The 24,596-nt window shown below is 40.4% G+C and overlaps 1 protein-coding gene across 1 annotated transcript; it reads left to right on the forward strand.

The window, feature by feature from the left end:
- Positions 1-7,507: 7,507 nt before the first annotated feature.
- C2H21orf91 (chromosome 2 C21orf91 homolog) lies at positions 7,508-23,419 on the forward strand. Its single transcript, XM_053457348.1, has 6 exons — positions 7,508-7,605; positions 7,821-8,061; positions 11,147-11,280; positions 20,771-21,295; positions 21,966-22,028; positions 22,999-23,419. Coding segments are annotated over exons 2-6 (888 nt in total). The 5' UTR covers positions 7,508-7,605; positions 7,821-8,059; the 3' UTR covers positions 23,163-23,419.
- Positions 23,420-24,596: the final 1,177 nt, after the last annotated feature.

Raw genomic sequence — 24,596 nt, forward strand, 5'->3', positions numbered from 1 at the left:
ATTGTAGATTCTCGGAAGGAAAAAAAAACCCAAATAACTTGTAAGTTTTTGAAGCACACATTGCAGCTCTTCTTGCACCTCATTGGAACGCGGTTCCCAGTGATAGAAATGTCAAAACAGAACTGCCTCTACGAAGCCGGTTTTATTGCTGTGATAAAATGGGTATTACCACATGCATAATGAACATGGATATTTGAATAATTATTAGACAACAGCTGCCCTGGATTACTCAAGAAGATATGAATCATGAACAGGCAACAAAATCCACACGCACACACACACACATATATATATACATACATACATACTGTACAGTGCAAATGTTTCAGGCAGGTGTGAAAAGAGGCTGTAAAGTAAGAATGCTTTCAAAGACAGACTTGCTAAGAGTTTATTTTTATCATTTAACAAAATGCAAAGCGAGGGAAAAGAAAAATCCAAAGCATAATTTTCCGTGATTTTGCCTTCAAAACAGCATCAATTTTTCGAGGTACGCTTGCACAGAGTCAGTGATTTTGTGAGCATATTATAGTTTGGTATAAATGTTTAATCACACACTTAGGAGGCGCTAATGATCATCAATTTCAAATGTAGGTTGAAACACAGTCATTAACTGAAGCAGAAATATCTCTGTAGGAGAAATAAAACTGGGTGAGGAACTGACAAACAAGTTCGTCCCTTTGATGCAGTGAAGTTGTCCTGTCCCATTAGCAAAAAAACACCCCCAAAGCATAATGTTTCCACCTCCATGTTTGATGGTGGGGATGGTGTTCGTCGGGTCATAGGCAGCATTCCTCCTTCTCCAAACACAGCGAGTTTAGCATCATCTGACAACATCACTTTCACCCAGTTCTCCTCTGAATCATTCAGATGATCATTGGCAAACTTCAGAGGGTCTGTACATGTGCTTTTTTGAGCAGGGGGGACCTTGCAGGTGCTGCAGGATTCCAGTCGTTCACGGCGTAGTGTGTTACCAATTGTTTTCTTGGTGACGATGGTCCCAGCTGCCTTGAGATCATTCACAAGATCCTCCCGTGTAGTTCTGGGCTGATTCCTCACCGTTCTTATGATCATTTTAACTCCACGAGGTGAGATCTTGCATGGTTCCCCAGTCCAAGGGTTATTTTGTGTTTCTTCCATTTTCGAATAATCGCACCAACTGTTGTCACCTTCTCACCAAGCTGCTTGGCGATGTTCTTGTACCCCATTCCAGCCTTGTGTAGTTCTACAGTCTTGTCCCTGACATCCTTGGATATTGGTGTGGAGTTTGGAATCTGATTGATTGCTTCTGTGGACGGGTGTCTTTTATACAGGTAACAAACTGAGATTAGGAGCACTCCCTTTAAGAGAGTGTTCCTAATCTTCGCTCGTTACCTGTATAAGAAGACACCTAGGAGCCAGACATCTTGCTGATTGAGAGGGGGTCAAATTCTTATTTCCCCGAGTAAAATACATTATTTTGGATTTTTTTGTTTTTATTCTGTCTCTCACTGTTCAAATAAACCTACCATTAAAATTATAGACTGATCATGTCTTTGTCAGTGGGCAAACATACAAAATCAGCAGGGGATCAAATCATTTTTTCCTTCACTGTAGTAGGGATGCTTTAGGGAACCAAGGGTAAGCTTTTAAATTGATAACTAAAAAAAAAAAAACTCTCAAACTGTATCAACACAAATGCTATCTAAATATGTACTTAATCTGACATCTCATTTTTACAGTTCAGGTCTGAAATATTAGCTAGAAGGTTACTGAAAAGTCAGGGGTAACTTATCAATGCCGTCTTCTGTAGGGACATCTAAACCACACTCACTGCTTGTCAGTCTTCAGAGAGTAGTGTAAGCATCTAGCAGTTGGGCAGTCATAGGCATCCATCACTTTGTCTACATGATTAAAAACATAGTAACTAGCATTAAGTACTTCATCTGATGTGTTAAGTTTTTCAAGTGTTATTGTATAGCTCATGCTTTTTAACAAAGTTAGAGGTCTGAAGAATTTACCCCAAACATGCCTGTCAATGAAAGTTAGGTTAAAAGGTCTGAAATACCTTTACATGGCAGGTGGCCTGAAACTTTTTAATGATTTGAAGTTAGTAACCTCTTAAAATTCTCATCAAAGGTTATTAAACGCCATATGCCTGATGGGCATTTAGTCCAGATTTGTCCTAATTGGTGTTCTGAAATGTTGTTAATTCAGTTGGACATGGTCAAGGTGTTTGTGCAATGATCCAAAACAACCAGAGTCATTTGGTCTGAGAAAGAATCAAGAAAATCATGCTATGCGCACTGAACTGTTAAAAGACAACAGACGGGCAATGTTTTATTTCACCGGTCCATTGTTAAAAGCTTATTTCTGATTAACATAACCAAGAATTATATATTGGTAGGTGTTGAAAACTAAATGTACTTACAAAATGGGGCTGAGGGTGTATTACCCAAGAGGCCAAGTAGAACTTGGCACTGGCAGACTAGGGTTTAAAATCATCCCTGGCACTTTAAGGCCAGCGGCTGCTAAATCGCACGAATGCAGCCCCCTGCTGGACACATGCAAGAGGTTTACATGATTCCAACGACCGCAGGGAAGGTTGGCTTGGTTGGGCATTGGCAATGTGAGCAGCTATGGGATTTCAAGCCACCTTTGAGCTGTTCTGATTCTAAGATTTTTGACACAGCATATACAGAAATTTGATATTTATTAAATGGATATTTTTTATCCCAAGTGAAATTTTTTCCTAAGTGTTCCTTCGTACAAGAGAAACAAAAAGTTATTTTGCATTGGGTTTTTTTGGCGAGAAGCGATATTGCAATGAGCCGTCAATACAGAAAAAACTCGAAGAACATTATAAGTGATTTATGGTGCGTATATGACAAAACATTAAAATTACATAAAATTAAAAGAGTTTGAAATGGGTTGAAGCTACAATTTTATGACCCGAGGGGGTAGCATTTGTATTGCAAAATATAACGCTTTTAATAATTCCGATGACAAAGGAATGAACGATGAATGGTTTAATTAAGTGTAGCAAGTAAACATTTTATGCGAGTGTTGCTAGAAATGCCTAGAAAATGTGCACAGGAGGCTTAGATGAAACAAATTTATTCTCAAAAAAGTAATACAAATGTTAACCAATTCAGAACCAAAAGAGGCAAAACTTATTTTTCAAAGCTTTTTTAAATTTATATTAATCCACATGTAAGCTATTGTTTCATATTTAATAAAAACTATGACTGAGAAATATGCCTTTTTTGTTTTTATTTACTTTTATTTGCCAGTCTGCCATCCAGTTATGCACATCTGCCCCAAGGCTTGCTACTCTGCCCCCCAGATATGCCTTATACCCCCCTATATGCCACTCCCTCTCCAGATACGCACAATGCGCGCAGACAACCTTCGCTGCTACCCGGGACTTCCATGACTGAGCATCAGAAGGTCACGTCACGCAGGTGCTCCATCATAGAAGCCCCGGCGGAAGTGCTGGCAGCAGCGGAGGTTGCACGCAGACGTTCACCAGCTGCCAGAGAGGATCTGTGTGTGACATGACCTTCTGGTGCTCCACCAAAGTGCGAAAGTGCCGGCAGCAGCGGAGGTTGTCTGCATTGGGTAGACGTCCACCCGCTGCCAGAGAGGAAGATTCAGGTCCCCTGCAGCACTGCGGGGGATCTGGACCTTAGTCTTCTAGTCTACCTCTTGTAGACAACCTCGAATATAAGACAAGGGATATTTTTCTAAGCAAATACGGTATACATGGGAATAAAGTACTCTGAAACATACAGATATAGTCAACATTATTTGCACCTTTTAATATTTTGTATATCATATCCAGAAATTTACCCAATTTGTATGATCAGAATATTCTAATGGGACTTCAAAAAAAATGCATTTTCAACAGACAGTGATCTCACAGAAAAAACTAAATATGACCTGGACAGCATTAAAGGCTTCCTTCATAATACTTAGTTGCACAACCTTTGCAAACGAATGACAGCCTCCACAAACAATTACTCTAGTCGTCTAAGCGTCTCGCGCCTGTCTGCTGGGAGTTTCTCCTGCTCTTCAATTTCAATTTGATCAAGCCCTTGAATTCCTTTTTCCAATGGCAAATTTTAGCTCCTTCAATTGGATTGAGCTCATAAAACAGTCTAATTCTTTTGTGCTTTTTAGAAGTGTGTTTTGGATCATCGTCCCACTGGGGGACATAAGGACTCCAATCCATACCAAGTTTTCAGACACCGGGTAGCACATTTCTCTGTGAAATGCCTTGGTGATTTCAAGACCTCCAGTACCAGAGGCAGCCCCAGAAAGTTATGGTTCTTCAACCATATTTAACTGTAGCTACGATGTTCTTCTCCTTATACGCCTTATTTTGTGCCCTATAAACATATCCCTCGTCTGTATTGCCAAAGAGCTCTACTTTGGTTTCATTTGTCCATAGAACATTTTCCCAGAATTACAGTGGTTTCACTAAGTAACGATCAGTTTTGCCTTTTTATGTCTTGCTTTCCGCAGTGGAGTCCTCCTTGGTCTTTGCCCATGAAGCCCTTCTTGGTTTAGTGTTCAGTATGGTGTATAATAGGTGTTGAAACCATTACTCCAAATTGCTCCAAGTCAGCTTTAAGCTGTGTGGATGTCTTACATGGTCCCTTATGTTGCCATAACATTACAAACTGTTAGAACTGAGATTTTAAGGTATTTGGAGAGGACCGTGTACCCTTTAGAATTCTTGCTTTTGGTGATAATAGCACTTCTGTTGCTAAGACAGCTCCATTGTGTGGGGGGGGCAGGCAATAAAAGTGGCCCTTTTGTAAGCATTAAAGTCATCACTGATTGGATAATTCAAGCCAACTGAGCACTGTCAATTCATCACAGATGAGTCGAATTCCACAGCATTGACATCCCATTTTGTTTACTGGTATTGTTTTATCCTGGGCTGTTATATATATCAAATATATGAGCATAGATAGTCCAAAGATGTTTCACTACACACTTTCTCAGGAGATATTGTACATAATGTACAAAACAAATAGAACAGCAGATGTAAAATATGGCTTGCATTGTGTGGGGGGTATAAACTCACAGTTACTCGGTTATACATCCCACATACTGCAGGGTAGCACTTTGCATCTGCTCGTGAGGAAATATATGAAACTATGTGTCTCTAGAACAAACATGGCTGATGTGGCCTCGCTATATCGATCTGTGACATTGTTAAGTTCCTGATATTGATTCAGCTCAAATGAACTAGCAGACGTAGCAAGAAAATTCACTCTAAAGGTCATGGGGTCCTGCTACAAATTGTGTTTACTGGTTTGCAGGTTTACTAACAATCCAATGTAAGGAAGTTTTACTTTTCAGAGAGGGTGGTACATAAATCGAGCAGCTTTCCAGCAGAAGTGGTAAAGTCTAATACAGTGAGGGAATTTAAACATGCATGGGCCTTTAGCTCAGGAAAGATGGGCAGACTGATTCTTACCTGCCATCAACTTCTATGTTTCTTTTCTGTAAAGATATGTGGGAAAAATATAATACTGCAACTCTGCATATTTATAACTGCTGTGATTTTCAAGCCATTGGTTAAAACGTAGAACCCTTTCTCTCATGTGAGGCTGGGTAAAATCATTATTGAGTTTTTTCCAAGACAGATCATCCATATCAACATACCAAAATGACGCCTACAATCAATAAAAGAAAAAAGCCGTACACGTAACAGCAAAAAAAAAAAAAAAAAAAAAAAAAAAACCTTCAACAACCACCACTACTTAAAGTAAAACGTTAAGTAGTTCCAGGGGCATAGAGATTGTAAGAAGGACACCCGGGGATTGTGGTTACCTGTAAAGTGGGGCTGGAGGAAAGGGTTAAGATAAAAGGGATACCCCCTTTTATCTCAGTATAATGTGTGCAGTGTAGCCTGTACCCACCAACAGTGGCACGTTTATGAGATAACCCGTAACAAAGTGCAGTTAGGTAGGGTGGCAACGTAGCCTGAAGTCCTTGTTACGTTACGGACCTTATGAGAAAATTCACTTACAAGAAGCACCTTGTAGCGTTCACATATCTTCAAATCAGAGCAACACTTACTGCCTCTACAGTAAAGACTCACATGCTTTGGCAATGCCAACCTCTCTTGTTTAGGTGGAAAAAGGTACATTAGATCATGAAATAATTGACATACAAAGTTTTCCTGTATAGCTATAACTATATGGAATCACGGACAATAGGGCATAACTGAGCACGGTTCTCTTTTGTTCTCAGGGTAATATAAACATGTACGTATTGATTGTATCGGACCAAGGAGCCCAGTGTGACACAGCTTGTAGGGCATTTACTGTCAGCCACTCGCATTAATGCCCAGTACTAGACTGACACAGCAAAAGCAGTCCTGGAACTTTAAGGGCAGCAGCCAATCAATCGCATGCATACATCAGAAAGCTCTTTCATAGCATGAGGTAAAAGGCGTCAGCCCACCAACAGCCAGTCCGGGCCCGTTGACACCTATATCTAGTTTATATAATATATATTTATGAAATACTGTAAGATGAGCTGTGTAAATCAAATATAACATTACCTCATTATATATAATGTAAATGGGTTTAGCCGTGTTAGTCAAGTAGACACGATGTCAAAAAAACAGAGTATTGCAGAGTATGCAGTGATACCTTTTTTTATTGGACTAACATAATATTTAAGACAAGCTTTCGGGAGTTATCCTCTCTTCATCCGGTCTGTAGCAATACTGATCAACATGACAGAGGTTATAACTTGTGTTGTGATGGTATTAGGGAAGGGGGGTGTCATAAATATGTGGCCTGGAGGTGAAAAATGCAGAAAGGTAGAGAGATAACCAAAATGACAGAACAAATAAACCTAGGGAAACCAATACACACATTAACACAGAGACAACAACAACAATTAGACACACATTGAGCATTAAGATGAATGTTCATATGAAGCTCTCGTAGAGTGTCAGGAAACCAGAATCCGCGTTAAGTCCCTCTTTTATGGTGTTAAAATATGTTATTTTCATCTCAATTGTTTTCCTTTCCTGAGAGCCTTTAAATTCCTTTTGAGTACTTTAATTTTCAAGTTTTGAATATAGATAGATAGATAGATAGATAGATAGATAGATAGATAGATAGATACGGCTGGCCACAACTATTTGACACTTTAGATTTTAGTTCTCAGACTGACCACTCACACGCTATTATTGTTATGTAACCCGTCTTTGTCACATGCTGTACAAACATTATAATACGTGATGTTAGTGGCGCTAAACGCTAACAGAACATTCCAGTATGCGTTAACGTGCTAACCATGTGACCAAACAAACATAACACTAATAAAATCACAACAAAACTGCGGGATACAGCACAGCTACCCAGCAGCGACTAACCGGAAATAGGCGGGAACGTGATGTCCTTTTTTTGCAATGGACAACGCTGCCAATCAGATGTAGGGGTGTGACCTAATTCCTACAGTGTTTTCCGTTCTGCCTTCAGTTCCCTTACATGACGTAGAGAACAGCGTGTACTTTCCGAGGGGGATATACAAACCGGACTGTACCATTCCGCTGGCTGGATAGACAGTGTCATCGCCCGTCAATCACTCCGAACGGTATTTAATTTATTACTTTGATGCTTTTGTTGCTGGCGTATAGTTAAATTATCTTAACCAATGCTCTGTAGCGCTTACGGTAGACAAAGTGTGCACCCCCATGTAAGATGGTTTAGTCGGAAAACTGGGAATTATGTTTGTGAACAAAATGATGTAGTTCAGAGCTCGGGGAAAACCATCTAGGCAGTAAGTCGGTGATACCGTTTTTTTAGTAGTTTCCCGGAGACCGAATGTCCTTTTATAAACGACACGTGGGAAAAAAACCCAAGTAGTTTTAGTATCCCGAGCTGAAAGCTTCAGATAGGTCCTCACTCTTTCAACACCCCTTCAAACAGTTGGTACCATCCAGCAGCCTGAGTGGGTGAGCAAGCTGGGGATGTCCACGCTGGATCAGTGAGGAGTAGACAATAGTGAGCCAAGGAGGCGAACACTCACCCTCTAGGACACCGGGGTCATGTAAGTGGCTGTCCTGTGCTGTAAAGTGTAAGCTCATGGGGCTAGGGTGTTGGGGGGTATTATAGGAGTTACTACAGTGTACCCAATAGAGAGAGCTGTACAGTAATGCCTATCTGTAGCGAGTACAAATAACTATGTAACAATGTCAGTGACTCTGTGCTGTACAGTGTATCCCAGCACTGCAGCCTTATCCAGATGTGACAGTGTAACTTATGAGTGCGGACTAAGGAATGACTGCAGATCCCTGGACTGGACAGAATGTGACTGCAATGTATCTGAACAGACACACAGTTTGGACGTAATAACTTTGTGTGTATCTACAGTGTATCCTGACACAGGCTTTGTGCACTTGTGTGACTTTACATCTTATTAGCACGTTTCAGCTTTGATTATGGACGCCGTTCGGGTTTATCCGTTATCCACGTTCTATAGTAATAGTGTCACTAACGTGCGCCTCTGCATCGGACCCGTGAATATGAGTGCGGCTACCGTGTTGTTTTGGGTAGAAATATCTTCTGTTGTGGGGTTGTAAGTGTGTTCAAGAATGGGACATTATTGTACTGCACTAGTGTAGTTTTGTATAGGCACTATTGTAATATTACTGTCGGTGTTCTATAAATTTAAATAAACATGTGAGTTGGTGTTTCTGGATACACTAGAGTCCGTATAAAGAGAAATGGGGGGTCTAAAGTAATAATGTGAGCTTGTGTAGAAGTACTAATAACCTCTAGGATTAAAACAAAGTGTGTGTGTGTGTGTATACGTGCGCGCGATCTTTTGTGAATGGCGTTGCACATAGGGGTAGAGGGAACTTATAGCGCAAACAGTGTAAATACGATTGTGTCGCGGATAATCGGATAAGGGTTATCTAAGGTTAGTTAAGTAGAGTTACTTAGGTTTCAATCTTTAACCAGAAAAGCTCTACGATAAGCAGATACATTGCTATCAACTCCTAGGGCCCAAGGCCTTTATCAAGAAATGTTGCCTGCAGGCGTACAAACCCTTTCTCTCCATAGTACTTTGATCCGTGAATCAGTGGGGGGTATTTACAAAGAAACGACTCTGGGGCAAACTGGTAAAAATGGTAAAATCTCAAAGAAAATTCCACTGGTTGCTATGGTGGCTGCGCCATTTGACATCACAATTGTGTCTCCTATTTTGTATGTATGAGTGTATTTTTCTTATGTATATTTATTATTAGCTTTTATTTCTTAATCGCCAGCAAATTATACAGTGCTGTATGATTGTGTGTGTGTGTGTATATATATATATATATAATGTGTGTGTGTGTGTGTGTGTATATATATATATACCGGTATATATATATATATATATATATATATATATATATATATACATATATATTAGTTTTTTGTTTTAAGTACAGGACTATAATCACAAAGTAATGTTGATGTGTAACTTTGTCATACACTGTCCACAATAAATACCTAAGGGGAACACGATGCACGTTGGTTTACTATGAAAGCATTACTACATTTCACACTTGTATATAGCTGACACACGCCATTTGTCTCTCCCAGCAGTCACCACACTATAAAGTGCAGTTGTTTAGCAATAGATTGGCGGGGCGTCTGTTCCCAGCAGGGAGGCCCTTAGCACATGGAGTTTTAATAGGATTGTTTTGCCGTATTTACAAAATCCAGACCTTTACAATGCGACGCATTCTGTAGGATATTCCAAAATATAAACGTTCTACATGTACATCTTATCCTATTAAGAGATAATGTGTTCTTGTGCTCCTAACAGTATATGTACTAAACCTAAAGTTAAGACATATATAAAATGGCGGGTATTTCAATCACTTCAATCACAATCAAGCTTAGATGTAATGTAAGGAAGTTTGTTTAATGGTCAGTATGGTAGGTATATGGAACAGACTCCTATCAAGAGTGGTAGAGGCTAATACAGCAAGGGGAAAAATGGGCAGATGAGATGGGCCAAACGGTTGTTATGTGCCGTCAAATTCTATGTTTCTATGCAGATATTTATATGTATATATATTTTTTGTTAGGTTAATTCAACAGTTTCCTGAGAATCAAGTCACTTTACGGAAACTTTTTCAGTCCCTGGACACCTTAGATTTGCGTACTTTCTCATTTCCTTCTTGTAGAATTTTAGAATAGGGTTATACTGATATTTAGGTTTTATCGTACGAAAAAAATATATAATTTTTTTTTTTTCCCCCATGTTTGCTCTGCCCAACATAAAATAACCAGATCTAGCATCGCTGTTGGAGTCGCCAATGTCCTCTACATATAGAGCTTTAATTCATTTTTTTCCGTGATAAATGAACAGAGCCCAAATTGTGAGACGAGGCATCACGTCTGTGACTGCAGCCACGCGTGTAAGTCCGCGACCCCCACCATTACCATTATATGGTACATGGCTTCTTGCTGACAATATGTCGGCGCCCCTAGCATTTTCCACTTGATTATTTCTCTTGTAGGCCTTTTGAACGCAGTCGCTTTGTACTTTTCACATTAGGGCTTTGATCAGACTTCTCAAACACAAAACAGTGAATGGTTTGTGTGCTTAAGCAGCCCACCCTCCCTCGTGGAAAACAAATTGGTGTATGACTCCCAGACTCATTATAAGAGAAATAGATTATTTCCCTCTCCCCTTGTCTCCTGATACACATGAAATCCATATCTCCCGTAGCCAGTATTAATATTTTAAAGACAGAAGTCTGAGGGGAGGCGAAAGATACCAGGAAGCCTTGTTTACTTACCCCAGGTAGGGGTACAGGGGGCCATTGCTGGATAGCAATTCCCATTTTTTTGGCCGCTGTTAGCCTGGTGATGGCTTATAGTGCTTCATTGTTTCGCACATCGTTGTTTAATTGGGGATCTGACGGTTCTGAGCACCAAAGCTACCTTGAGCTATATCTCTCTCATTCTCGGGTGGCCAGATGTACCCTTTCCTTAAACTTGCCCTCTAGAGAAAAGCAGAAACTGGAAGTAGGGGTGGACGACGTTTTTTGTGGTTTCTACATGTTCATCTTTAATTTGTGTGTACTGCTTCCTTTTACTTGAAGACATTTTTTTTATTATTATTATTTCCCCAGGGGCGCCATGGTTGAAGAGGAACAGTTCGTTAACATCGATCTGAATGATGACAACGTCTGCAGCATCTGTAAACTGGGCACGGACATTGAAACCTTGTCATTCTGCCACATCTGCTTCGAGCTAAGCATCGAGGGTAAGAGTGTCTCGTCTTGTTATTTCTCAAATGTGTGATGTGAGCAAGCCAACTTCTTGTCCAGTATGAGTATTTATATCTCATCAACTTGAGACGAGTGGACACGTTCTCCTCAGGGGTCTAAAATACTGTTGAAAATGTCCATGTTTTCTAACTTGTGTTTATTTGATGTAATAAAGAGTCATCTGCAGAGGATGACTTTTTGTCCTTTCTGCAGGCTGTGGACTTTTTTTTTTATCATGGTTTCAAATATTAATTGATAGATGGGACTGTTGGTTAATACCAGATCTTTGTATTTATTTTTCAGTAAGGGTTCCCTTTCTCTGGAGCACAGACTAGACTAAACACTTGTTAGATGTGTCTAACTTCCTTTGCACTATTTTTAGTACTGCATTATGAGCGGGGGGTTGTGGAATTGTACTTGATATTTTATTCTTCTTCTCCAAGCTCTGAATGGCACACTTCTCCATAATGCATAACAGCTTCAGAAATTACAACAAATATTTTTTTTCCATTAATAATCATATTGGTGCACTTACAGAATTTAAGAATAAAGCACTTTTCAGCGCTTAGAGTTTTCAAGAATTATGTGATTCGGTAATTTTAATTGTCTCCTGTTCCTACTAGACACTGAGTAGGAGTACTGGGTGGATTGTTTTCTTTATTTTGTTGGGCTGGTTGGGTTATGGAAGTGAATCATACCCTTGAGTTTTTCTTTAATGGGACACCCCAGCCATGCTCTTTAATATATAGTATAGTAATGTATAATAGTATATTATTTCCCCACCTGACACCCCACTATAGAAAGTTTTAAAAGTACATTCCTCCAAAAAAAAAAAAAAAATGCATAAAGCACTTGCACAACAGGATTTGCAGACATGCTGTAAAAGTTGCTCATTCTCCCTTCACGATCTGACATTTCACGATCTGACATTTCTTGCCACTGATTGGCCAATTGAAGCTGTCAGTCAGTGGTAGGAACGTCTTCCCATTGAAATAAAGGGGTAGATTTATTCATGCACAATGGGGTCTAAACAGATCCCTGTATGCAGCGTTCAGCAGAAGCAGCCAAATGCATCTTCTTTCTGACGGCGGAGAAAGGGGACAAATGCAGAACCCCCACCCCATGCATTTGCAAAATGGCTCACGCTGGCGTGTCCCTTTAAACATTCCCTAGAGTAGACTATCCGTTTAGTAAATAATAGCTGGTATGGAGAGCCTATTTTGGCCGTATGCCTCAAGGTCACCTCTAATCCTGCTGCTACAAAGAAGTTTCTAAGGGCATTTGCCTCAAACCTAATGAAAAGGTTAAAATCTATGAATGAGGGTCAGCGCTTAGGAGCTGGGCTTTCCCGTGTCTGTAAACAATATAGACAGAAGAGCTGAATATGGCATTCTTCAGAATCAATTCTAACCTGTTTTTGTGGCCCATGTGTTGTAAGGACTAGCCGTGCCTGCTGGGGCTGAACGTTGCAATGCCCCTTCCTCCACTAAGGTAATCCCCTAAGATCATGGTAGTGTTTGCCGTGACTATGAAGCTTCTGCTGGAAATTCCTCTATTGCTGTAAACAATCTAGTGAAGACACATGATAGCTGCCTTCTTCAAGCAGTCTGGGTAAACACATTTATCTGGTGACTAAGCTACAAATACAGGCCGGTTCATAGCATTTACAAATCTTTGCTTGTAACCTTTCCAGTGCCTGGCTTAGCTTGGTGACCTCACATTTCCTTCTTGCACCCCTTTATCCTTGGGGTATGCCTTCTCTCAAACCCTCTGCTGACCCATTGATAAAAATCACCTTGTTAAACTTCTAAGAACGTTTTACTTTTACTGAAGGGGTTGTAGATCAGCACAACAACCCTGCAAAGGTGGTAGAAGCCAATACAACGAGGACATTTAAACATGTATGGGATAAGCATATAAAACAATCCCCAATCTAAGACCAGACCAGGGACTGATTGGGGTTTTGGGTCTCCAAAGCTGCAGGAAAGTGCAGACTATGTAGGCAGAAGGGTTCTTATCTGATGATGAATTCTATGTATAATCTGGAAGCAGCTTGTTACGTGATCCAGGCGTGTTGAATGACACGCGGTAATGCCTTGATTTACCGCTAGTGTGACTCCAATTACTAATGTTTTGCTGGAGTAGTTAAAGTTCCAGCCCATTGTTTGCCAGAACAACGAACACCTAGCCCCGTGTTACATCGCCCAGTGCTCCAGTCATCATTATATACGCTTGTAAAATGTTGGGTTATTTTTCATTTAAACGCATCCCGTCCTGCTGAATAATTGTAGTGAATCGTTCCTCTACTCCAATAACTTGTGGTGTTCCCTCGGAAGTGCGGCCCTCCAGGCCTGTTATTACCTGCACGCTGTATAATTGCATACTTTGGTATTCTAGTTAAAGCCTGTGTCGTGGAGGCTGACAACAGAACGTACTTAAAGGGATATTCTGATGGAAAGCTGAATCTTCTCATATAAAAGCAGATCTTGGTCCAATGGAATTAATTACCCCCTATTTCCATTAAATTGTACACTAGTTTGCAATACAAAAGAGCTGTTTCTATATAAAGCCACAAACGTGCCGCGCCACCTCGACAAAGGAAGCAAATGGGGTGTATAATTAAATAGACTCTAATCTTTTCATGATCCTGTCCCTTTAATATGCATTTGGAACGGCGTGTAAGAGAGGAAGGTGTGCTTTCCCCCTCGAGCTGTTCATGTAGGGCAGGGATGGGCTCTTTGTTCATCTGAAAACTACTTTATTTAAAGCCTGGAAACGTTATTTGTTCTTCTCTTTAATTTCAAGTATTCACAGTCCATCGCTGGGTTCGGACACCAAGACTAATTTTTTTTTTTTATTATTATTATTTTTGTACACTGCCTCATTTAGTTAATGTGTCAGTCGCCCCAGGTGCAAATAAGGTCTCAGTGTGCAGGGATCTGTGTGGAAGTACTTCAAACAGATCACATGAAAGGCACGGTGTTTGATTTTTGGCTTTATTTAGTTTTCTTTTTTTTTCTTTTTTTTTTTTTTTTTAAAGTAAACCTGCCACAGATGCCCCGTGAAGTTACACCTCTTGTGAAATTAATGATCTTTTGTCGTGTACACATTTAACTTTGCTGGATTACAAATGGCCGTTGTGGATCCCTGTATATGATCCCCCTAAAAACACAAATTTTTCACACCAAAAATATATCATTTTTGTAGGACTTGCAACTACTGTAGACTCCATACAGAATCAATTTATTTAATGTCGGGTGGCTCGTAAGAAAGACGAGAGAGATGAGATGGGATGGAAACATTTAAATACTTAAACAGATTTAACAAAGTACTAGAGGGATGAAGTCATAATCTAAAACTAGAGGGTCAGAAGGGTGGTAGATAAATGGACCAGCTTCCAATCAGATATGGTAGAGGCTAATACAGTGAGGGGATTTTAAACATGATGGAATAGGCATGACTATGGCCAAGGATTCCTTTACATCAGGAAAAATGGGCAAATCAGATGGGCCGAATGGTTATTATCAAATAGTTCGAGTGCGAACAGTTGGTGTAGACTGCTTTTGGACCCAGCCTCCCAAGTGTCCCTGTTTTAAGAGGGGCAGTCCCACTTTTAGGCCCAAATACCTCTTTAGGGCTCAGACTGCTGGGGATGAGCATACGTTCTTACTCATAATGCTTTACCCAATAGTTTACAGAACAGCTGCTAATAGACTGTAAATTGTGTTGGTAAAACCCCCCACTAGCCGTATCTCCATATCCCACCCTTACACATGCCAGCTTTTTAAGCGGGTTGGCGGTAGATGTTTTGTAATATTCATTGAGTTGCTGGAATGAAACACAAGCATAGAAACCGGCTTTCTTTACCGAAACATAATGTTTTTCGTTATCGATTAGTTTTGATGTCTTATAATTATTAGAGACCCCGAAACACCAAAGGTTATGCTAAACAGCTGACCGAAGCCGTATATTTAATGCATTTAATGTCCCGCTGTGTCGTTCTGGCTTAGGATAAGCTCTCCCATTCTGTACATTTTAATGTGCTTTGGGGGGGGGCTAATGGGGGGCTTTCTTCTGCTCTCTGAAATCTGCGTAATCGAGTCGTATCATAAGGAATTAACAGAACTGGGTCTGTTACACCGCGCACATCTAATGAGCCGAGAGGCGCTCGCCCTGTGGAAATGGAAGCTGCTTTATCTGTTAAAAATCCAGCCGCGCTGGTCCTCCCAGCAATAACGTTTAGCAGAACACATTAGGAACTCTAATGGTTTCACTCCCTGCGTTATTGTTGGCAGTTTTTTGTTTGATTGTTTTAGATTTATTTATTTTTTTCCTTCTGTGTTATGGTGCTTGGTGCGCGTCTATATATCCCATCTACTATGCCAGGCAAATGGATGGTGAGCTGTCTGCCAACAGCGATCCATTCCCGTCCTGCCACCCCGGCAGCAGATGGGGTCCGACTGAGAGAGAGGGTTTAGTTACTAATTCTGTTGCAGACTCCATCCTGTAGAAGTCGAAATGTTATGTTATATACATTACGTCTTGTTTTTCTGTTTTCCCTATTGTACAACGCTGTAGAATATGATGGCGCTAAATAAAACAATAAAGATTAATACTATACCACGTCAAATGTCACAGATCTTTTAAGATAGTTATAGTGTAATAAATCAGCGAGAATGCGATTGGACAAATGGTTATTTTCTGCCCTCAAATTATGTTTCTATCTGTACTTTTGACGAAATGTTGCTTTCGTAGAGTACAAAGTTTTGAATTGTGAATGCATTCTACACAATGGTGTTTGTGTGTGTGTGTGTATATATACCGTATTGGCTCGGATATAGGCCGCACCCTAAAAGTTGGGTGCTTTTTTAAAGAAAAAGTTTTTTTAATAGACATGCTGCCACTGTCCTCCTCCTCCCCCCCCCGAGATATGCTGCCACTCTGTCCCCCGACTTACCAGAGCAGACTCCCGGGTGTCTTGCGGGGCCGGCGGGGGACATCTACGCAATATGCGTATACAACTTCCGGTGCCGGCACTCAGGGGATGTGTGCACACTCGGGAGTCTGCTCTGGTAAGTCTTGGGGGCAGAGTTAAAATGCATCGTGCGGACGGTCACCGGCTGCGGCGATGCGGGTAAACAACCTCCGCTGCCGGCACGTCTGCACGATGTGCTTTAACAATCTCCCTTGCCGGGACTCCCCCCGCGATGCGCTGAGACAACCTCCCGTGCCGGACCCCCCCGTGGGAAAGACTGGCAGGGGAGGCTGTCTGAGCGTATCAGCGAGTAGGATGCAGGTCCCCTTCGCCGCTGCGGGGGATCTGTATCCTAACCCTGCTGCCTGCCCGGCGCCCGGAACTGCATGTCCGGGACCTCGGGCGCTAGACCCCGAATATAGGCCGCACCCCCACTTTTAAAGACTTAAAGTGGGGGGGAAAAGTGCGGCCTATATTCAAGCCAATACGGTGTGTGTGTGCCATTAGAACATATGTTATGTGCTTAGTGGTAACCTTCGCGGCTCAGTATGTTAGTACTTGCACTTTATCCCTTAAGCTGTTCAGTTGGAGTCTACGTGTGAATCTGGAATTTTTTTTCTTAAGGTTTATGGTACGCAACAAAAACGAAAAAAAAAATAATGGTGAGACTTAAAAAGCAGAATCTGCTGGCTTTATGTGTATTTTCTGCTTTTCATCACTATTATTATTGCTCGGTTTAGGCTCCCGGTTAGGGATTGTGATGATATCAAACTGCGATTAGCAGATGGAGGCTTCACACCTGAGCACTCATGCATCGCCGCCGGTGCCGACAAACCCCACGCAGTAAAAGGCCGCTAAATAACAAGGGACCCTCGCTGGGCTGCGCATGTGTGCTGAGATGATAGCCCTGGCATCCCTTTAACTTAACTAGTTTCTTGTTTTAATGCAGCTTGAAACTTCACTTCTTATTTCAATCAGTATACCTAGACACATACATACATATAACCATATCATACGCCGGCTCAAGTGTTTGCTTCATAGCGCGTTGTATTTTTGCCTTTAAAGAGAGTTATTTTAGCATATAGACTTTTTTTATTCTTCCAAACAATTCTTCTCCTTTGCAGGTTTGCCGTAGGGACGCCACATAGAGTTTAATTGGTGGAGTCTGCTTGGAATTTACTTGGCTAAAAAAACCAAACGCTCCAGTGATCCGATAAACCTCCTCCTCGCTGCTGTTAAAGCAAATTATGGCTTGAGTTGGAAACTGTGTGAGAAATGGAGGCGAACCTCGGTCTCTGTTGGATTAATTTCGGTTGATGGGGCGGAAATACTTAAAATCATGCCTAACTACTTACAACATGAAATGCACAACAATAATAGACGTTAAGCAAGCAGACTAGTGCACGCTCCTTTATTCTTGCTGAAATAACGCGTGCTAATGCAAATAGTTTAGGTGACTTTCGACTTCCAACATCTGTTTTTTTATTTTATTTTATAACTAGTATCAGATTTTAAAAAAAAAAAGTATATTTGCGGTTTTTTTTGTTCTAGTTTTTGCCATGTTTTCAGGCAGCCCCATATTAACTATTTGTATGTGTTCTGTTTCAGTTATCCCAATCTACTATACAAAGACCCCGACTCCTTATACTGCCTGTGAAAAGGATACTTGGGAACACTTAGGGTTTTTGCTCCAAGCTCAGGGTCACAGGGTCTGGAGACTTATTCATAGTCTACATTGATCTGATGATATCTGAGACTCCTAATTACCGTATTTGCTCGATTATAAAACGACCCTGATTATAAGACGACCCCCAAAATCAAAATATTAATTTAGGAAAAAAACAAAAAGCCTGAATATAAGACGACCCTGTAGACTATGAAAAGTTTTACTAGTAAATATTAATTCATGTAAACTAATTTTCATATTTAATAAAAGCTATGATTGAGAAAAATATATTTTTTATTTCCTTTTATTTGCCAACCTGCCCCACCCAGTTATGCACATCTGCCCCCAGGCTTGCCACTCTGCCCCCAGAAATGCCTTATACCCCCCTATTTGCCACTCTGCCCCATGATGTGCCTTTTAACCCTCTATATGCCACTATGCCTCCAGAAATGTCTTATACCCTCCTAAATGCCACTGTGCCCCATGATATGCCTTATGCCCCTATATGGCACTCTGGCATATAGGGGGTTAAAAGGCATATCATGGGGCTGAGTGGCATATAGGGGGTTAAAATGCATTTCTGGTGATATTTATATATATATATATATATATATATATATATATATATATATATATATATATATATATATATATTTATATATATATATATACTGCTAACAGCAATCACACTCCTATCAAGCCAAGGCAGCCAGTACATGCTGGAACCTGGGGATGTTAGAAGTGTGATTACAGCCTCCCTATGCCATGCTACCACCCCCACCCCCCTTACACATCCATGCTATCACACACACACACACTCATTCACAAACATTTAAATACTCATTCATTCCATTAATCACACACACACACACACGCTCAAACCCCCCACCCCCTTACCTGAACTGCAGATCTCCCACTCGCAGACTTCTGCAGGGGCCCGGCTGTGCGAGCAACTTCTCTGGCCCCGCCCCCAGAGGAAGGAGGGGGGAGGTAGAGTTATGTGAGGACCTTGCCACCTTCCTGTTCTCCTGCAGCTAATAGCAGAGACGCTGCTCACGATCAAAGCCCGGTAAGCAGCACGGCCCCAGCAGAATGAGGTCTGATTAGAAGACGACCTCGATTAGAAGACGAGGGGTATTTTTCAGAGCATTTGCTCTGGAAAAAACCTCGTCTTATAATCGAGCAAATACGGTACTGTGTTTGGTACCCGTATGACATGGTTTATATCCATGATTTCATTCAGGTGACGATAAGCAATGGCTCAGTCTTACTCGCACTCTGACTAATGAGAGTCTACGAAGGAACAACAGACCTCATTGGCGTTGCCATAAATAAACTGCTCAGTAAGGTTATTAAGTATTAAAAGTCACCTAAAATATCACATGACTGACAAAAATGGCGGCCTCTGGGTCTGCAGATAACAGACGAGGATAAGGGAAAGACCCATGGGGAAGAAAGACTTATCCTTGAGTGAAAATACAGTGGCTATACATTTTAATATTGGTTAAAGCTGAAACATGGCAGATTTACTGCGAGGTAATTTCAGTTCTGAATCGCACGGGTGACAGAATTCCAAAATTCAAGAACGCCACTCTGGAGATCATTAAACTGTCACTCGTGGGATTCAGGCCCTGAATTGCCTTGCAGAAAATCTATTGTTTTTTTTTTATTTTTTTTATAACCCTGAATGTTATATTTCTGTGCGCCAAATGATTTTGTTTAATGCCATCTATAGATTCAAATTGAGACCAGCCACTGAGTTGCTGATTGGTTCAGACATCCTATTTTAATGCTTTTGATATATTGCAATTTTCCATGAGATTGGGTTATCCCATTGCTGCTCAGAATACTGGGGGGTGGGGTTTACTGAAGTTTTACTGACCGCCATAGTGACCCCTTTTTTTTGGGGGGGGGCGGCGGGGTAGATGGCGCAGTAATCCAGCATGTCATTTCATAGAACTAAATTTATGAATAAGAAATCTGAGCTCCCTGCAGAGTCTCATTTTGATGGCTGCCCCAATTTTTAAAGCCGATGCTTCATATTCTTAACTGTTCTGAAAAAAAAAAACAGGCTAATAAGCATGAAATTAAAATATATTCTGTCCTATCTGCGCGCCGCAGTCCTACCTGCTCTCATAGTGATGCTTTCAGCCTTCCTAAACATTCTCATTTTAACTTTTCTCCTGCGCGTGGATTGAGCACAGCAGGGATTTTCAATGCCGTTTTGTGTTAAGCACATTTACCTCTTATCTTCTGAAGAATGATAATCTTCCTTCTCTGGTGTGAAGAAATGCCGTATTTTCACATTTTGCGTATTAATTAAAGTTCAATTTAAGTTTCCTAACGGATTTTGTAGAATGTATGAAGTTTTAGACAAGAAGGCAAAATAAGCAAAAAAATTAAGTAATCAGAAAAATACTTTTTTGTGCAATTTATGCTCTGCAGCATGAATTTTGTAGACCTACACGATCTGAGTGCCAGATTTAATGATTAGATGATGGAAACGGAAAACGTCAGGAGATGAAGAACCATTTGGGTTTTGTTTGTTCAGGCCTTATATACTTTATATATCCCATGAATTATGAAACCCCCTGCTGCATTACCCTATACTACTATACTCTGCCAGAAGACGGTTCCTCTTGAATAGTTGGCACCATATAATTAACGATTATAATGTCCAGCGCCATTATCTAGACCCATTGTGCCTTCTGAAACTGGTAACTGCCATTCAGCTGTTTGATTCCCAGCATTTGTGTATTTAATATGTTGTTTTTCGTGTGTCTGTTTTGTTGAGGCTAATACATTTTCAACCTTTTGACATCGTTTTCGATTTCATTCTGCCCAGGAATCCCAAGGTCTGATCTTCTACACACCAGATCCCTACGAGGGCACAAGGGCTGTTTTGAGAAATACCATCAAATTGCAAATCAGGATTGTCCACGATCCAAACTTGCCAAGAGTCCGTACGAGGAAGTGAAAACTGTTTTGAGCAAAAAAATTAACTGGATCGTTCAGTACGCACAGAATAAAGACTTGTATTCCAATTCCGACTGTTCCAAGCCTTCTCAGCTCAATCTTTGCAAGTTCCGATTTCAGAACGATAGGACTCTACTGCCTCAGTATGATTCACAAGTGCCACGGTATTCTGAAAAGTGGCTTAAGTCTGGCGTGTCTAATTGTGCCCCAGGGATTTTGGATAGAAACAATTCTGGGGAATTCAACATGAGCGTGTTACAGAATACCAGTGCCACATTCTGCCATAGCAATGCATTGTGGCCTAGTTCCAGTAAAGCACAACACAATGAAAAGTCCAGCCTGGATCCCGGTGCTAGGATTCCAAGGAGATACCAGCAATATAGCAAGGAAGAACGTAAGCCATTTTTAATTTTATTTTTATGGATTAAATTAATGATGACATAAGTGCTATTTTTATATTGAGTGTTCCATAGAAGCTGTCGATTGTCAATATTAATTTTAAAATTCTCGTCTGGCTCCTGAAATGTAGTAATTTAGCCGGTTGCCCAAGGTGAAACATTTGAGATCAAGTAACTGCTTCTAAGGCAAAGAGGCTGTGACATGGCTACCCAGCCAACATTGTGAATCTGAATAATGAAAAGCATCAATCTTGGCTGTTTGGTGGAAGACACCGCAAGGTCACATCTGGTTTAATGCAACGGTGGTTTAACTGCCTAAAGAGTTTTGTCTTGGGCCGCGGTGAAGAAAAAAGGAAAATCTGTTGTGATTGACGTTGAAACCAATTGTATAAGGACTCGGTAGATGTTCTTACAAAGTTAAAACTTTACGTAATTAAAATCCGCCCGCACCTATTGATTCTAGCAAGGGAACGAGGGACATGGGTTTTGTTCCTTCAAATCGTATGGGGTCTGTTTTTGGCAACTTTGCTCCGCTCTTATTAAGAATAGATCTAATCTGCAAGAACCTCCTTGTATTTACCAAACAAATGTTCACCGAGGGTTCTTATCTTGGTTTCAGATGCCCATATTGTGTTACTTGATTTTCCTCTTTGTTTCCTTCTCCAGTGAGTTTAATGAGCGCTGAAGAACTAGAACAATTAAATGAAAATCTCCTTCGACAAATCAATGGTAAGTCCTGCTCCAAAACGTATGTGTGTAGCCTTTAGAAATTAGTCTACGGGTGAAAATGTAAGCAACTCTCATCACGCAAAAGCAGTGAATTGTCAAAATTATCTATTGAAACAGAAGCCCACGCGTCGTCTCACAAGCAGACCTTAACCCACCCACAGCTTGGCTTGTAGCCGACACCGCTGTGTGTCTCGTATGAGCCGGGGATGGGGCGTAATCTCAGCCACTCGCTAATTATAGGTTACAGTAAAGATTATCAGTCCTTGTGGCTTATTTTTAGAACACGGATTATTAAAAGCTAAGATGCCTGCAGTGAGTTAAAGGGACTCGGGCATGTCTAATATGTAACTTAGCCCATTTGTGTAAATATTATGTCCTATCTATGCCGAAAAGGTTAACGTAACATAGGAACGTAGAATCTGATGCCAGATGAGACCCATCGGGCCCGTCTAGTCTAGTCTGCCCAAACTTAAACCCCAATCGGTCATCTCTTGGATTCAGGATATGTCCGTCCCATGCATGTTTCAGTTCCCTCACTGTATCAGCCTCTACCATGCCTGAGGAGGCTGTTCCATTTATCTACCACCCTCCCAGCAAAGTAACATTTACTTCCATTACATCGAAAACTTTGACCTTCCAGTTTTAGATTATGGCCTCTTTATCTAACATTTCTCCTCGCGAATAAATTTAACATTCCTCCTCGCCATTTAACATTTTAGAACTCTCTCCAAATGGCATATTCAGTGTTTCCTATGGCTACCCTACCCTATGCATGCATCATGGGGCAGCCATCTTTGTATGAGAACTTCTCTTTGGTGGAAACTTTATGATGATGATGTAAAATAGTAATTTTGTTTCTCTGAAACAGTTATGCTACTAAATGCAGTTCTATAAATATTTTTTTTAAGTTGCAAATGCTACATTTCCCCTTTTTGTGTACACTCACCCCCCCATTTTGTTTCTATTTTAGAAGTGTTTGAGGACCTCACATGTGTCGTGCAGGAGAAGGACTCTTTATCTTCAGAGCTTAACGTGCGTCACATAGCCATTGAGCAACTGCTGAAGAACTGCTCAAAACTGCCGTGTTTGCAGATGGGTCGGGCTGGATTGAAAGCAAATGTGGCCAACAACTGAATAATATATATATATTAAGTGACTGAAAGACCCCACCAGCCATTCTAAACCAACAGGCTATATGACTTCAACGACCTTCAAAATATTTTTTATAATAATCTCTTCCTTGGTGGATAAAGAAAACTAACAAAAAAAAGTTATGATTGGATAGCAATTTCTTCTGCTTTTTTTGCCCGGGTGGCCCTTTCTGGTTTTCATTGAATGGAAGCAATTTTTTTTTATCAGAACTTAAAAAAAAAAAAAAAAAAAAAAAAAAAAATCAGAAAAGACTTTAGAACGCATATTTTTCTCTTTGCACTCAAAGTAAATTTTAAATGAGAAACAAAATTGTTTGCCTTTTTCTATTGTGAAAAAAAAAAAAAGACTACTGCCAACATGCATTTGTGTCTGGCACAATACAGCTACGATTTACGTTTACCAAACACAAGGCAATAAAAGCATCCGCAACCACGTAATAAATACATTTGTATTGTGGATATCGGTCGGTAATGGCACAATACTTTGCACACATTTTCTGTGCCTATTTTGCAAAGATTGCGGTCAATTTTTAACTCTGACGTTTCGATTGACTTGAATTTCTGTATCTGGCTCTTCCAGAAAGCAACTTTGGATCCGTACTGAAAAGCAACTCTATTAAGCCTTGATGATTTCCATTTAAAAAAAAAAAAAAAAAAATGGGAGATCGGAGGAAATACATGTTTTGCTTGAACTTGTACCGTTTTCCATGTTTACAATGCTACATTTTTACAATCTACTTTTTTTTAACAAAGAAAACTATTTTGGGTACTTCTTGATAATTCAGTATAAGCCTGCGTAAGTGTTGGTATTAGGCCGTCGACGTTTTGTATATGATAATGGTGTTCATTCATACATCAGGCTGACTCCTAGCATTATTTTTTTGATACCGAAGCACTGAATTATTTTGGTTTCTAGGATCCTGGTGAACATCCGTAACATTTAAAGGCCGCCTATTAATTTTGCAGGTCATGTTTTTCCTTTTCTTTATCGAGTTGAATGAATGCATTCTTTTCACTATCGGGGGGGGGGGGTGTTCACTTAGATTAGTGCTTGACATTTGCATTAAGTCTTAACACAATCTGGGCACATTTACTAACTGATAGTATTTGGGGTTTTTTTTCTATTTTCATAAATTGTATTTAAAGTAAAGTTTTGTCAAAGAAAGAAAATGCACAATTTTACTGTATTATGTATTTGGTGCTTTTTAAAGAAATGATTTGATCGTTGATATGTTACACCAACGGGTGAATTACCGATTTCATCTAAAACCTATAACCGTCAAACCAGGCTTTGGTGAGAATTCTGGTCCCATAGCTGGGTGGGTACAGATTTTGTGCCCCAGTCTTTAAATATATATTGCTATGCAATACTTACAGGGACATGGTAAAACTGTTACATGCAGTTATGTTTGGTTTG

Source organism: Spea bombifrons, chromosome 2, assembly GCF_027358695.1.
Source record: "Spea bombifrons isolate aSpeBom1 chromosome 2, aSpeBom1.2.pri, whole genome shotgun sequence".
Taxonomy (NCBI): Eukaryota; Metazoa; Chordata; class Amphibia; order Anura; family Pelobatidae; genus Spea; species Spea bombifrons.